We start from the raw sequence: 15,229 nt of genomic DNA on the forward strand, positions 1-15,229 counted from the left end.
AATAGTATGTATTTGACATAATTTTGGGTATGAAACAAATGACTTAGCCCCTTTTAAACTTAAAATAAAATTTCATTTTACTCCTTACTGTTCGCTAAAGATTACACTTTAACCCTAAAATCAATTTTCTGGTTTCGCCCATAGGCCACGCCGCATTGTGATCAAACAAAGACAAAAACGTCGGTCACATATGAACGCTTTCTCGCGCAGTAACTTGCCTTTCTATTTTCTAACCCGTTTGCTGTGTTATTTTCTGATCCTGTACGCACTGACGTCAAGAATGATCCGAAGATGCGTTGATTTTGATTCAAAGTCTTCATAGTTTGAACCGTTTTTAGTCCCGCAATCAATGAACTTTACACCGTACATGCCATGGATCCCATGGCAGTTCAGCTAATTTATAAAGTTCCTCTTTGACAAAATTGTAAAGCTAAACCCAGAACATTTCTTCTTCCATGGATTTCATCTCTACCAAATTCTACATCCTGTTTCTTCTCTATCTTTTTTTGTTTCAATCCTTTTCATTAATCCAAGCTCAACAGCCATACGTAAACAACTATCAACTCGACTGCTACGATGAGTCCACTGTTAACCTTACAAGAGGTTTCGTCTGCAATGGAGTTGAATCCTCATGCCAATCTTATCTCACCTTCAGATCAAATCCTCCCTACAACTCACCTCTCTTCATAGCTTATTTGTTAGCTTCCAAGCCCGCCCTCATCACCGCCCTCAACGGGCTCCCCTCCGACATCGCCACCGTGCCCACCAACACCATGGTGGTGGTGCCGGTGAACTGCTCTTGTTCTTCTTTACAACTCTACCAGCACAACGCCGCTTACACGATTCTTGACGACGCCGAGAACTACTACACCATTGCTAATGAAACTTACCAGGGGCTCACCACTTGCCGAGGCATGATGGAAGCGAATTCTATAGATTCCAGGAACCTGAGCGTGCGTGACAACTTGACGGTTCCACTTAGATGTGCTTGTCCGACGAGGAAACAGGTGGCGTCTGGTGTGAAGTTTTTGTTGAACTACTTGGTAACTTGGGGTGATTCCATTTCTCAAATTGCTGAGCTTTTTAATGCGACTAATCGAAGTGTTCTTGATGCTAATATGTTGAAGGAAGAAGACCTTATATATCCCTTCTCCCCAATTTTAGTTCCGCTCATAACCGAGCCCACCAAGATTGATCAAGCTGTGCCATCTCCTCCTCCGGTGAGATCTCCACAGACACCCGTCAACCCTGTTGTTCATTCCACCTCTTCTTCTAAGAAATGGGTGTTTGTGGGCGTTGGAACTGGAGCCGGTCTGTTGTTGTTATTGACCCTTTTGACATCTCTATTTTGTTTCTATAAGAAATCTAAGTCTAAGTCGAAGCTTGTTTCGATTTCAGAACCTATTAAGTCAGATGATTCCTTGGTAGAATCACAAAGGTTTCGAAATGCGGTTGAGTCTTTGAACATCTACAAGTTTGAAGATCTGCAATTTGCTACCAGCAATTTCTCGGAAGAAAATAATATCAAAGGCTCTGTTTACAAGGGATCTTTCAAGGGTGATGATGCTGCCATTAAGGTAATGAAAGGAGATGTCTCAAGCGAGATAAACATATTGAAGAAGATCAATCACAGCAACATAATTCGTCTCTCAGGTTTCTGTGTACACGAGGGCAACACTTACCTTGTCTACGAGTATGCACAAAATGGTTCTCTCAGAGATTGGCTCCATTCCACCAAGCACCAAACTTCCATTACTCTGGAATGGAAGCAACGAGTTCAGATTGCTTATGACATGGCTAATGCCTTCAATTATCTGCACAAATACACCAATCCACCTTACATCCACAAGAACTTGAACACCAGTAACATTCTTTTGGATTCAAACTTCAGAGCCAAGATTGCGAATTTCGGATTAGCACGAAGTATTCACAGCCATGACCAGGGAGGACTACTACAATTAACTAGACACGTGGTTGGAACTCATGGTTATATGGCTCCGGAGTACATAGAAAATGGAGTGATCACCACAAAACTAGATGTTTTCGCCTTCGGGGTCGTGATGTTGGAGCTTTTATCAGGAAGGGAAGCTTTAACTGAAGACAAAAACAAGGAAGAAGAACTGCTATATGCATCCATAAGTAGAGTGCTTGAAGGAGAAAATGTGAGGGAGAAACTCAGAGGATTCATTGATCCTTGTTTGAGAAATGAATACCCTTTAGAATTGGCCTTCTCCATGGCTCAACTGGCTAACCAGTGTGTAGCTCAGGATCTAAATTCTCGCCCATCCATGGCTGAAGTTTTCATGATTCTCTCCAAAGTACTATCATCTTTGTCAGATTGGGATCCATCTGATGAAATTGATCGCTCCAAGTCACTAAGCCGTAGCAGCCAAATGGGGTAACATGAATTCATTATCAAAGTATACTTTAGAATAAATAGTACATGCTAGTCTTTGATATTATTTTTGAAACCCAAATAAATGAGATAGTTATGTATAAATTGCTTCAAAAATCCATATTTTTGGACTAGAATAAAATGTATTTAGAAACAAAGTTTTGCAGGGCCATTTCTGCAGAAGATCAAACGTGTTATGCTTTGGTTCACAAGCCATTGTATAGTGCCATATACCTGTGAGCCAGCTCTAAACGGGGCATGTTACACACACTCACGCTGACATGACACCCACCATTAATGGAGGGTTGTCCTTGGTAGGGTAAATTTCTGGAAAAAAGTCTAGTGATGAAAAGACTTGTAGCAATAGAATGACTAAGCATTGAAAATGAAGAATAATATTTTAGAGAAATGTTGATGGAATGATACCAAAGTCTTGCGTAGGGTATGTTATGTTGCGCGTGAAATCCGGAGAGCATAGTTTCTTATTAGGAGAAAAGATATTTAGATTAGTTTAATTTGGTCGAAATATATTCAGATTGACTTAAATTCCAATTAAGGTAGTTAAAGATCATATAACTTTTTAGTCCTGTATATTTGAATCTTACTTTAACTCTATCATGTGAATGGATGCTATATAAACCCATCGCAACTTATTTTCATGGGCTGGGAAATTGTAAAATCTTTTTAAGAATTATACTGTTCTTTGTAAGCTTTCAAAAGCAATAAGATAACAGTAGACGTAAGCTCAAGTTCTAACTTGTAGAACCACTTTAAAAATTGTCTTGTGTTCTTATTTATGACTGTTTTTTTTTTTTTATTCATTGTTGATTTTCTTTAAATCAAACGCACATCCATTTCGGTTCCAACAAGGTCAATTGAAATTTTCTGGTTGATACAGATTTATGTATCAACAGGTTAGAAGACGAGTATCTTGGTCGTTTACATAGCACAAGAACACCTTCACCACTTAAATGAGTCTTTTCAAGATAAAATTGTACGGGTCTTAATATCTCTGGAAACCCACCTAGTATGTGTCTGGATCTAGTTTGTAGTGAATATGTTAAGAAATTAACAAGACTCCTACTCTTAAATCCTATATAATATATAAGTTGTTATTATATGTTCTTATGTGATTGATTAATTTGAAATACATCCATTTATATATACCTCTACAAAAAAGATTTTTTTAATACTTTAGGGATTTTCAATAATTTGATGGGTATAAAATACTTGTGATAATCGTATATGGGCATATCATAATAACATGACATAATAAGGTGTTAGTAAAAAAAAAAAAAAAAAAATTAATACAAATTACTCGGATTCATTAATTATTGGGCCTGACTAGGCCCATCCAATTCATGTTATTCTGGGCTTGAAGCCCATATGAGCCCGATGAATCAGATGGACATATATTCTAACCCACAGAAACTCATCTACAATTGGAGCTTAATAATGACGCCAACGCATAAAAGCGACGTCACTCTATGACATTGTTTTTCTCTGACACTGAACTTTCTTACAAGTTACAAGTCACTGTCGAGTTTCATAAGCTAGAGCTAGAATAGCTCAAATCGTCCACCGTCTCGCTTCACGGCGAACGTTCTCTTTCGCTTCCACAACCGCCGAAAACCGGTGAGGAGTTCGGGCCTTGAGGTGAAAGAATGGAAGGTGTGGGGTCAAGATTGGGCCGGGCCTCGGCCCGGTACGGCCCGACGCAAGCGGTGTTCAACGGGCCGGTGAGGAGGTGGAAGAAGAAGTGGGTACACGTGTCATCATCACCATCGTCGTCGTCGTCAGTGAGTCAGTCCAACGGCCACAGTAAGAACAGCACCAACAACGGTTCTCCTCTCCTGCTCTGTAAGTGGACGCCACTCTCCTCGAACCCCTCGGATAAGGGCGGAGCTCCGCCGGAAGAACCGCCGAAGCGACGGTTTCGGTACACTCCTGTAAGTGCATGCTTGTTTGTATTTGTTATGTATATGTACATATATAGTGTTTCTACAGCCATTTTAATCTGTTTTTTTTATGGGCTTTACAGGTTTAAGTAGGGTTTTGATTATTTTTGGGTTCTTCAAGTAAAGTTAATATTTTTTATTATTATTTTACTAATTTTAGGGCAAAATTTATTCCCCGTGTAAACTGATGAATATCACTTAATTTTTATGGTGTGATAATGGCATTTTTTAAGACTGTAAGTTGAAAGTATTCGTACAAGTTCTTTCTGGATTTGTGATATGCATTTCTGTTTAAAATATTTATTAATGAGTAGAATAATTTGATTAACTTGACTTTGAAGTTCCTTGCAAAAGTTAGAAGTTTTGGAGATTGTGATGATATCATAACTTCAGGATTTGTCATCTGGGAGGTTCTAAGTTTACTATTGTAGTGAGCGGTCCGGTTTGGTTAGGTTCAGGGAGAATTAATATCTGAAAGAATTAATAAGTTAAGTTGTTATGTATTGATGGTTGAAATTCTCTTCTTGAGTATTGTCTTTGTGCAGATTGCCGTTCTGGAGGAACGGAAGAAGGTGGTTGAAGAAAAGGATGAGGATGAAATGAAAGAAAGTGAGACAAATGTATTTACTCACTGGTCATCTTCGAAGAGCAATGAACTAACTGTTGATGAAGCTTTGAAGAAAGAAACTCAGGTAACTACCTCAAACTCCCCTTTAAGTGAACGGTCTTTTCTATGTTCATATGATTCAGTTTGTCAGTGATAAATTGTTGGTTCTGCGGCGTGAATCGCTATCTACCTCATTGTATCACTTGTTTGTGGATTTACCTCTTGATTAGCTTGGATGAAAATTTTGACGCTATGATGTTGTGGAATGTGCATAGCTTCAATTTTTTAAACATTTTTCTCTCTGAGGTTAAAACACTAATCCCCTTCTTGTGCAGGATTCCAACACAAGTCATTTGGATCTGGATTTGTGCTTGAAAGGTCATGGCGACGACCATGATTCTGCCAGCCAGGGCAAAGAAGTTCTGTTAATGAAACAAGCTTTTAGCGACCTATTTTAGTGCCAACAATATAACAGTGATGAAGTGATGCTTCATTTGTAATTAAGTAGCTTTTATCTGTCGTGATACATAATCTAGGTTAGCTAGTAGCAGTCTTAAATAAATGAAAACCATTTGATCTCGCTCCTATTTTACTGCCTGTATATATTATTACTTCACCTATGTAGCTTATATGACACCCCTGTTGTGCATGCTGATAGGATTCTTGATCTCCTTTTCTCTACTATCTGTTGTTGATTATGTTTTCAGAGTCCACTTTAGCAACTGTTGCAGTTAAATTTTACAAGTGAGGACTCATAATTTGATATTGCAGCCAAGAAAGCAGGGCATTCTTGGTTCACCAGATTACCTAAGGGTGAGTAGGTCTGGGTACGCGGCACAAATCCTGGGAATTGGAATCGGACCAACACAGTACCAGTTATTGGGATTTAGTAATCGGAGCCAGTACTCTGCAGTTCCTTAATCATAGGAACCGGAATTGGAATCGTCGGTTTCATTTTTGGTTTAGTTTACTTTGTATTTTTCACAAAATTACGAAAAGAAGGGGGGGAAAAAAAAACCCCAAAGGAAAAAAAAAAAAATAGCAACTCCAAATCGCTTGATCAACTTTCAAAACCCAAAAATCAAACCAAGTGGGCGAGATTCGAAGAAGAGAAAGAAAGTGAGAAAGTTTGAGGGTTGAGATCATATGATGCATGACACGGTAGCCATCAGAGCCAGAGGAAGCAACAGTAGTTGTAGTAAGTAGTAACAGTAGGTGATGAATCGATGAGTATTGCAAAAACAGAAGCAGAACTTGTGCCGTCTCAACCGAGCAAGGAGCAATGCAGTTGTATTGGAGAAGTGGTAGGTGATAGGGAGATGGTCGAGATGAAATAGACGTAGGAGGAGGAGGCGATGGAGTGAATGGAATGGCAACCGAAAGTTTGCCCCAATTCTTAAAACCTAATTTCTTATATGAAACGTAAAACTACAAAAAAGCCCCAATTTTTGCTAAAATTCTATCAAGTCCCAATTCTTAAAATGGTTCCCACCCGAGTACTCGACTCTAGTTCCTTGAACTAGTAGAACTAGTGCAGAAACTGCATAATGTTGGTTCCACATGGTTGGAAACCGAAACGGACCCTATGAGGGTCGATTTCAGTTAGGAACCGAAACCAAAACTCTAGGTACCCGTCGATTTCAGTTCTACCTAAAAATTTGGTACACCCTTAAGATTACCCATATCCTGATGGATTCATCAAGGGTAAATTGCCATACAAACTCAAAACTATATTGTAAGCTTAAAAGAATAGTTAATAATGCACAAAATGCAATCTTGCATCATTAAAATTTGTCAGCAACAAAAAATTTGTTCTTCAGCTTTCTCATAAGGGCAAAGGCAAAAATTTTTAGCTGATATGTTGTGTTACTACTCCAAGCCATATCTTCTTCAAGCGGTGAAGCCTTTGTCTTCAAGCCTATTTTAATTTTTAGCTAATCCTTCTCTGATAACAATTCAATTCCTTCTTGGAGGATCTCCTGCTGTAACCGTCCTTGTATTGTAATTTGAGATAAAAAGACTTTTTTACTGAAGGCACCTACTATTGCATTAGCTTTCCCTGAATGGTATCTAATATCGCAGTCTTAGTTTGTCACCAATTATAACAATCTCCTTTGTCTCATATTCAACTCTTTCTAGATGAAGACATACTTTAAACTCTTATGGTCAATGTATATGTTGCATTTCATTCCATACAGGTAGTGTCACCATATTTTCAGAGCAAAAACCACTGCTACCAATTCCAAGTCATAGGAAACCCAATTAGTACCATTCCACCCAATTGGAAACCGAAGCCGACCCTCTGAGGGTCGATTCCGGGTAGGAACCGAAACCAAAACCCTAGTACCTGTCGGTTCTGATTCTACCCAAAAATCTTACACACCCCTAAGATTACCCATATCCTGATGGATTCATCAAGGTTAAATTCCCATACAAGCTCAAAACTATATTATAAGCTTAAAAGTAGTTAATAATGCACAAAATGCAATCTTGCATCATTAAAATTTATGTATCAGCAACAAAAAATTGAAAAGGGAGCACAAAAATTTTGTTCTTCAGCTTTCTCATAAGGACAAAGGCAAAATTTTAGATGATATGTTGTGTGACTACTCCAAGCAATATCTTCTTCAAGCGGCGGAGCCTTCGTCTTCAAGCCTCTTTCTTCTCAGCAGCATTATCTTCCACAGCTTGAGTAACACCAACTTCAGCTGGCCTAATAACTCGTTCGTAGAGAGTGTATCCTAACTGCAATGTGGGAAAAGAACATCATTTTAGGCTTTCATTCGATCATATAGATTGATCCAAACTTGCATTCAACCAAATAAAACTTATTCAAGTTTCTTCAATCAAATAAGTTAATATATTTTAGTTGATTTAAAAGATCTTTTTTTTTTCTCCTCAAATGACAAACAAGAAGCCCATAATGCATTGAACATTTACATTGTTGATTGAAGAACAATTGATCAATTTGAATAAATACCTTTAGAACGTGAGCAACTGTCCCGGGTGGCTTAGAATTATCTGGTACTTGGAACACCGCATTATGCCGGTGTGGATCAAATGGCTCGTTCGTAGGATCAAATTTCTCCAATCCAAACTTTTTTAATACCTGAAGAGATGTCTGAAAACCTCAGTAAAAAGAAAATTGACTTCTAACTAGCTCTTTCTATTATATATATATATATATATATATAAATTATAGGAACAAGAAAATCTTACCTCTCCCAACTGTTTCTCAGTCATTTCAACACCTTCAAGAAGCGATTTTAGAAGTTGTGCTGACCCAGTAGCATCATTACGGGCATCAATCTTTGAGAAACTTTCTTTGGCAACTGAAGAAGCTCTTCCCAAATTGTCTGCAACATCCAGTAGACTCTTTGCAAAATTCTGCAGCATATTTTCAAATAAAAATCAATTAAGACCTCCAAATACAGAAAGAAAAATCGTATACAGTCTAGCATTAAAGCAGGCAATATTACAACGAAAAAACCTGAATGGCAAATTTTTTCGAATTCTCTGCTTCACGTCTTGTTCTCTCCTTGATATTCTCCATTTCAGCATAAGTACGAAGAACTTTATCTTTCATATCCTCCGTCTCTTTGTGCTTTGCCTTCAGAAGTTCCTCTCTCTCCTTCAAAAGTTCGACCAGATCCTCCCTCGATAGATCACTCTTACTCTCACTCTCCGAATCTGAATCAGAAAATGCAGTTCGTTTAGTACCTCTTCTCCTTCTTTTGATAGATTGAGACATGGTAGATAGGGGTTCAGAATCAAAACCTGATTCTTTTGTTTGATCATTAACTTCTGTTCTTCCTGTATCCTCCACATTATCAGAAGCTTTAGCATCTCCGCACTCGACACCATTATTTTCTGCAGCACTCCCTTGTTCCTTTTCTTTATGTTCAGGCGATGCAGATGAGAACCCAAAACGATGAAACGGGGATGAACTGAGTGCTGAGTGATGAAAAAGAGACACCTGACTTGCAACAAACTGGAAAAAAAAAAAATGCATGAATGACAAGCCAAATTTCAACTTAAAGTTAATCCAATAAATCTACGAACGGGAATAATCAAGCCTTAACAAAGCAATAAAAAATGAAAATGATTAACATGTAAGGAAGAGAAGGGGCACTTTTTTAACCAAAACAAAACTGAAAACACAAGTCTGAAAATCGGTCAAGTTTTGTGAAAGGGAAGTCAGTTCAATGAATGATCTAATCTAATAGTTCATTATATTGATTGTACCAACGGCCAACTGCTTAATAGCACGAAACACCAACAAAGACTCAAACTTCGTAGAATTCAGGCACTTTTTAAGCTTTCAAATCCATACTGAAACACCCAAAGAGGAGACAGAATGTCTTCTCTAAAACTACCGAAGCCCTGAAACCTGATTCAAATCAACCCAAAAATTGTGTTGTGGGGGGACCCAATCACAATAGTAAAAATAGAGAATTAACAAATATAAAACAATATTGTTTAAAGCTATTTCAATACATCAATAAAGACATGCCACTGAAACATTCCAAACCAAAACAACAGCAATACCAACAAAAAAAAAAAAAAAAAAAAAAAAAAATTCCAAACAAATTGATAGATTTCAAGTGTTCGTAATTTTTTAAAATCTAAACTTTAATCTCCAGCACACATAATAAAATCAATTTTTCAAAAACACACGAGGAAATATGATTCATGAGCAAATAATCACAAATTCATTAAAAAAATAAGGCAAATTTACAGAAAATTCTTAAACCCTAATTAAAACCCTTGTGAGAATTGAACACAAAAATTAAAATTTCACTTCATTACCTCGTTAGGAGTCTCATGAACAAGAGAGTTTAACTGATTGGAGATCATTGGTAACTGTTGCTCCTTCGCAGAAGACACAAGAAGCAAGGACCGTCGGCCCACACTCCTAGAGACGCGTGACAAAACCCTAGATGCCAACATCGCAGAAGATGAAGAAGAAGAGAATGCCTTGAAGGGGCAAAATAGGAATATAAATATAGTTAGGGTTTTAGAGAGAAAGATTGGATATTTGAGGAGTCCAGCGAACGAGAGGAAATAAGAGAGGGAAATAGAAGGCTTGGGGTTTTAGGGGTATTATTGATAGACAAAACTAGCCTTGGAGAATTGGTGTTAAGGCCTTCATTCTGGCGGTGATTAGGTGGAGAATTTGGTGATTTATGAAGGGCGTTAAGGTCAATGAGTTTGTTGAAGTTCGATTTTGTTTGGAAGAATCTAGAGGCTTTTTTTGGGTTTTAGAAGAAGACTTGGATTGCAAGTTGCATCTTCGGGGCACTTGGACGACACGTCTATTCCCTTGAGAAACGCAAGCTGTTGGAGCAAACATTAAGGGTGGGTTTGGTTTTTTATTTTGGATAAGATTTTAGAGATAATGTTAAATAATTGAATAGCAGAGTATTATAAGGTAATATTTAAAATTTTATAAAAAACCCTTACGGCCATATGTGGCCGTCGACGGTCGAAAAATGCCAAAGAAGTCCATCTTTGGCCGTCAACGACGGCTAAAGATATGACCGTCGTTTTTTGTCAACGATGGCTATTTCTTTGGCTGTCGCTGATGACTAGATCGGTGAACTACAGGTCAGTTCTGGTCGTGGTGTAGGCTGTTGTACAAATTCCGGTTACCACCGACTGTAGTTGCCGAAATCTGACAAGTATGAGTTGATACTTGATAGGGGTGTTTTTATTAATTTTTAAACCTTTTTTGGGGTATTTAATGAAATTAATAAACTTAAGGAGTCTAAAAATAATTAAAAAATATAGTAATATTTTTGGAATAATGTGCCAAACAATATTTGGAGAATAGGATTGAGAATATGGGTAGAAATAGAAAGCTAAACGTACCCTAAATGTCGTCGTTCAGGCCCTATTTGGGGATAGAGCGATTCCGGGTATCTTGTATTTTGTTAAATAATCAAAATCAGTATCAACCATTTCTTAAGATTCGGAACCGAAACCAAAATCAATCGATTTGGCTCCGGTTCCTAAAACCCTAGAACCAAAACTTGAAACATAAGTTCCGATTCTGAGTACTCGATTAATTTTAATTATCCCCTATTTTTAAAAAAATAACAAATACACTCTTAATAATTTACAAAAATTACAATTCAACCCCAATTTCTACCTAGGTACCCAAATCTCGGTTCCGATTCTAATTCTCGATTCCAGTACTGTAGGAACTGAAACCAGACCTAGAAATTCCTGATTCCAGTTTTTCATAATCGAAACCAAATCCTAATAGGACCAATTCCAGTTCCTACCCGGAACTGACGGGTGGGTACCTACCAATTCCAGTTCTACACTTTACCCATGCTCACCCCTAGTCACTAACACCTGCTTTCTACATCATGAATCTTCCAATATAACATGTTCGTTAATGAATGCTCCATGACACCAAACTGTATCGGCACCGGATCCATTTGTTAATATACATTCAACCATATGGCTTCTATAATAACGTTCCGACACAAATTGAATGCAAATTTTACATAAAGCTTGAAAGTACATAAGATTTATACTAGTGAAGGTTGATGGTTCAACTGCAGGAGCAGGAGCTATACAATCCAAGCGGACACTACTCAACACTCGGTTCAGAAACCCATCAGCTAGGAATTACTGTAAAAGTGCCGGTAGCAAATGTAACTTAGATGCCGAAACGATTTAGGTTCAAGAAATCTTCATAGTCGTTCTTTCGCCACAGCTGCTTCTGTCTCAGAGAGGTAGTCGTGCCTGAAAATTTACAAGAAGGTGATCAATGCATATTATATATCATTGGCATAGAGCTAAAGACGAAGCATTCATTCACATCATACGCAAATTCCGCCTGAAAATTGGAGAAGGGACATATGAATGCATAAATATAAATGAGAAGAGCAAGTCACCATTGAAAAAAAAACAAGAATGTCAAAGTACAAGAATAGTTCAGGGATGTGGCTAAGAATGAGACATGGCTTTATGATGATTTATAGTCCGGGGCCTCCAGGCTCAGGATTCACTCTAAAGAGAAATTGGAACGAGAGTACACGATCATGGTAAGTCGTGATCTCTGCCTCCTTTTGGTTGTTAAGAAAACTAAAGAGAACAGAACAAATATAATTTGAATGTGATTCTATCTCAGTTTTTTAAAACACAAGAACGTATACTTCAGCTAGGACACATGATTAAATTAGTTTCAGGAAGTAGAGGTCCTTGAGGATTTTTATCTCATGTTTCTTAGATATGTAATAATCCAAAAAAGATTCAATTCTTGTAATACAATAACATGTACAAGTTAACAGCAGGGAAAGTTATTTCTAAGTGAAATCGGATTCAATCAGATACTATTCATACAGAANAATAAATATAATTTGAATGTGATTCTATCTCAGTTTTAATAAAACACAAGAACGTATACTTCAGCTAGGACACATGATTACATTAGTTTCAGGAAGTAGAGGTCCTTGAGGATTTTTATCTAATGTTTCTTAGATATGTAAGAATCCAAAAAAGATTCAATTCTTGTAATACAATAACATGTACAAGTTAACAGCAGGGAAAGTTATTTCTAAGTGAAATCGGATTCAATCAGATACTATTCATACAGAAGGAATAACTTGAGAAATATAGCCAATATCATATATGATGTACAAGTATCAAATCTCCAACATACTTAATTTTGCGTGATAGTTGATATAATCCAGTCCCTGCCATCGCAACGTTGACACTGAAAAGATTCCAGTTTTTCTGCAATCTCATAATGTGGTCAAGAATTAGAATCAGCTGCAAGCCATATCTCAATAAAATACCATGATAATTGATAAGCAATTACGAAGGTGAAATTCTGAAGCAAGGTTGTCATAATGCAATCTCCCTCTTAACTCTAAACTCTTGGATATCAATGCCCATTAGAGTATAATTTCATCTCCAGGACGGCCTTAATATTGCCCTCTCACTAGAGTGTCTTCGGAATTCTTAAGCCTGTGACTTCTTTGTATATACAAGAAAAGCTTCATTCTAAACTTCCCCAGAAGGATCATCATACAATGATCACTCTGGAAACTAAGTTCAACAATTCATGTAAAAATCAACCTAGTCCTGAATAAGCATCAAACATTATCAGCTAATCAAGCGGCTATGAACCACTAACACCACAGAAAAAAAGAATCAGGATGGAGAAGACACTAACACCCCATCATGACGCAGAAAAACAGTGTGCAAGAAAGTTAAAACTCTTCCAATTTAGACCGCTAGAAATTAAACATACTGGAGTAATCACCAAGCTGTAGCGGGTCCAAATAAGTCCAGTGAATGTGACAGCTGCATCATCAAAACATTAGAAATGAGCATTTTCTAATCAATAATACTATGCTTACAAAGAAATCTTACAAAGATTTCCATACAAAGTGAGGTGGCAAAAAATGAATGGAAGAGTGAAACAAAAAGTCAAACTCATTAAATTCACTCTTCCATTCATTTTTTACCACATCACTTTGTATGGAGATCTTTGTAAAATTTCTTTGTAAATGTAGTATTACTCTTTTCTAATACAGACAGCTTGAGTTCTATAGAGGGCAAACCTAGTTGCTGAGGGTAAGAGAGCTTTTCAGGTGGCTTCGAGAAGTCAGCGATATTTGCTATGCTGATGCCCCATTTGAAAGTTGGGGCCCAAAAGTGAACTGCAATTGTTATGAAATACACTTAGACAAACACAAATTAAATAATCAATCAAATTTCACAAACTTTACTGCAAGTTAATTAGAAGTCACAAGTTTTAGAGTTGATGAATGGTGATCATCCTAAATGCATAAGGATTATTGACCTTAATTGAGTATGAACAAAAACACAATCAAAATAATGATCTGATCTGCCACTCAATTACCAATCACTTTCAGTGAACCTTTTAGCTTGTTTACACTCAGCAATCAGCTCTACATCAGAAAATCAAACACCCTTTACTTAAATTGCCATCTAGAATTCATTACACCGTAAAAAAACCCTTCTCGCCTCAATAAGCACGATCATCATCAAAAACCACACAAACCCTGAAACCCATATGCAAAAACACAATCTTCTTTGATTTTATATCAAAAGTAACTCAATATGGAACAATTAAGAATTGAAAATAGTAAAATGAAGCTCTATTTGTCACCAATTCTATTCATTTTGAAACAAGGCAGAAGCTAATTTAAAACAAAACAAAAACAAAAGAGTCTGCTAATAAACACAAGAAATAACAAAGAGATAGATGAAAAGAAGAAGACTAACTAGTTTTAGGCCCAGCTGGGTGGTTCCAAAAAGCTTGGAGCTTGTTCGCTACCATGAGATCGATGTCCTTCTTGCTGTTTCAGATAGTGCATGTGTGTATACGAGTATGATTCTAGCACAATTTAGAGAAACATAACCGCAAATAAAAGAGTTACACGTGGACAATATTGCCAGTTTGGACCGTTCCTCATCTAAGACTAATAAAAATAATTAGCAAATATTAGTAGAATCCAAATCTTTATCCTTAGTTGATAGAGGATGTTGAATTGTAAATCATTTTTTTTTTTAATTTTATGTTAAAATAAAACTGATAATTTAAAAATCAAGTGTAAACTTTTGGATCGGTGAATTTTATCATCAACATGATTTCAATAATGTTATTGAATCAATTCATTTGTATATCTATTTTTATTCTTGATTTTTTTTTCGATGGGCATCTATTTTGCTTTTTTACATTGGAGATATCCAGACCAGCTATATATACTTCAACTAATCTTTTAGAACCTTAAAAATAGGGGTGTTCAAAAGAACCGGTTGGAACCAGAATCGACGGGTACCCTGGTTGGTTCCGGTTCCTACCTAGAACCAGTCGTCAATGGGTAGGTTCCAGTTCCAAATTTTTAGAACCGTTACTGTGCAGTTCTGGTTCCGGTTCCTATAGTAGGAACCAGAAACGGAACCAGGAACCAGAAACCGAGACTAATATAAAATAAAATTAAGATTAGGAGAGTTTAATAAACTTTTATAGAAAAAGTAATGTGAATACATTATATTTATATTTCATAATATTTAAAGTAAGTTGGTTTGACTTTTGAGAATCTACTTTACAAAGTAATGGAGTTTGTATTTTGAATTTATAATTTGTAATTTATTTTGTTAACAAGTGCTAGGTGGGGGGGTATTTGAGTTTTTAAAGGTTTTTTGCCATTTTAAAAAACTTTTGGGGGGTAATGAATTTTATCATCAACATGATTTCAATAATGTTATTGAATCAATTCA

The 15,229-nt window shown here is 36.8% G+C and overlaps 5 protein-coding genes across 5 annotated transcripts; 3 read left to right on the top strand and 2 right to left on the bottom strand.

The window, feature by feature from the left end:
• The first annotated feature begins 643 nt into the window (after positions 1–643).
• Positions 644–3,053, top strand: LOC116145216 (protein LYK5-like). The gene is made up of 2 exons (XM_031430643.1): positions 644–1,311; positions 1,399–3,053. Exons 1-2 carry the CDS (start codon positions 774–776, stop codon positions 2,400–2,402), a joined length of 1,542 nt encoding a protein of 513 aa, XP_031286503.1. The 5' UTR covers positions 644–773; the 3' UTR covers positions 2,403–3,053.
• A 778-nt stretch (positions 3,054–3,831) lies between these two features.
• LOC116145153 lies at positions 3,832–4,446 on the top strand. Its single transcript, XM_031430586.1, has 2 exons — positions 3,832–4,358; positions 4,437–4,446. The coding sequence occupies exons 1-2, from the start codon at positions 4,060–4,062 to the stop codon at positions 4,444–4,446; spliced, it is 309 nt and encodes a 102-aa protein (XP_031286446.1). The 5' UTR covers positions 3,832–4,059.
• A 54-nt stretch (positions 4,447–4,500) lies between these two features.
• Positions 4,501–5,609, top strand: LOC116145250. Its single transcript, XM_031430691.1, has 2 exons — positions 4,501–5,045; positions 5,296–5,609. The coding sequence occupies exons 1-2, from the start codon at positions 4,860–4,862 to the stop codon at positions 5,416–5,418; spliced, it is 309 nt and encodes a 102-aa protein (XP_031286551.1). The 5' UTR covers positions 4,501–4,859; the 3' UTR covers positions 5,419–5,609.
• A 1,815-nt stretch (positions 5,610–7,424) lies between these two features.
• On the bottom strand, positions 7,425–9,989 carry LOC116145248 (grpE protein homolog 1, mitochondrial). Its single transcript, XM_031430688.1, has 6 exons — positions 9,770–9,989; positions 8,738–8,951; positions 8,451–8,650; positions 8,180–8,347; positions 7,941–8,069; positions 7,425–7,705 (listed from the first exon to the last, which is right to left on the bottom strand). The coding sequence occupies exons 1-6, from the start codon at positions 9,908–9,910 to the stop codon at positions 7,610–7,612; spliced, it is 948 nt and encodes a 315-aa protein (XP_031286548.1). The 5' UTR covers positions 9,911–9,989; the 3' UTR covers positions 7,425–7,609.
• A 1,186-nt stretch (positions 9,990–11,175) lies between these two features.
• On the bottom strand, positions 11,176–14,338 carry LOC116145270 (mitochondrial pyruvate carrier 4-like). Its single transcript, XM_031430710.1, has 5 exons — positions 14,231–14,338; positions 13,543–13,641; positions 13,230–13,282; positions 12,636–12,709; positions 11,176–11,716 (listed from the first exon to the last, which is right to left on the bottom strand). Exons 1-5 carry the CDS (start codon positions 14,283–14,285, stop codon positions 11,665–11,667), a joined length of 333 nt encoding a protein of 110 aa, XP_031286570.1. The 5' UTR covers positions 14,286–14,338; the 3' UTR covers positions 11,176–11,664.
• Positions 14,339–15,229: the final 891 nt, after the last annotated feature.

This window comes from Pistacia vera, unplaced genomic scaffold, assembly GCF_008641045.1.
Source record: "Pistacia vera cultivar Batoury unplaced genomic scaffold, PisVer_v2 Contig460, whole genome shotgun sequence".
Lineage (NCBI taxonomy): Eukaryota > Viridiplantae > Streptophyta > Magnoliopsida > Sapindales > Anacardiaceae > Pistacia > Pistacia vera.

Excerpts from the sequence above, each read along its gene's own strand:
- LOC116145216 (XM_031430643.1), top strand. The coding sequence starts at position 774 with ATGGTGGTGGTGCCGGTGAACTGCTCTTGTTCTTCTTTACAACTCTAC. Across the intron at positions 1,312-1,398 it reads GGGCGTTGGAACTGGAGCCG|AACCTATTAAGTCAGATGAT; the intron begins GTCTGTTGTTGT and ends TTTCGATTTCAG.
- LOC116145153 (XM_031430586.1), top strand. The coding sequence starts at position 4,060 with ATGGAAGGTGTGGGGTCAAGATTGGGCCGGGCCTCGGCCCGGTACGGC.
- LOC116145250 (XM_031430691.1), top strand. The coding sequence starts at position 4,860 with ATGGTTGAAATTCTCTTCTTGAGTATTGTCTTTGTGCAGATTGCCGTT. Across the intron at positions 5,046-5,295 it reads CTTTGAAGAAAGAAACTCAG|GATTCCAACACAAGTCATTT; the intron begins GTAACTACCTCA and ends CTTCTTGTGCAG.
- LOC116145248 (XM_031430688.1), bottom strand. The coding sequence starts at position 9,910 with ATGTTGGCATCTAGGGTTTTGTCACGCGTCTCTAGGAGTGTGGGCCGA. Across the intron at positions 8,651-8,737 it reads TGATCAAACAAAAGAATCAG|ATTCGGAGAGTGAGAGTAAG; the intron begins GTTTTGATTCTG and ends TTTCTGATTCAG. Across the intron at positions 8,070-8,179 it reads CTGAGAAACAGTTGGGAGAG|GTATTAAAAAAGTTTGGATT; the intron begins GTAAGATTTTCT and ends ACATCTCTTCAG.
- LOC116145270 (XM_031430710.1), bottom strand. The coding sequence starts at position 14,285 with ATGGTAGCGAACAAGCTCCAAGCTTTTTGGAACCACCCAGCTGGGCCT. Across the intron at positions 13,283-13,542 it reads CTCTTACCCTCAGCAACTAG|CTGTCACATTCACTGGACTT; the intron begins GTTTGCCCTCTA and ends TTGATGATGCAG. Across the intron at positions 12,710-13,229 it reads ACAGCTTGGTGATTACTCCA|AAAAACTGGAATCTTTTCAG; the intron begins GTATGTTTAATT and ends ATGAGATTGCAG.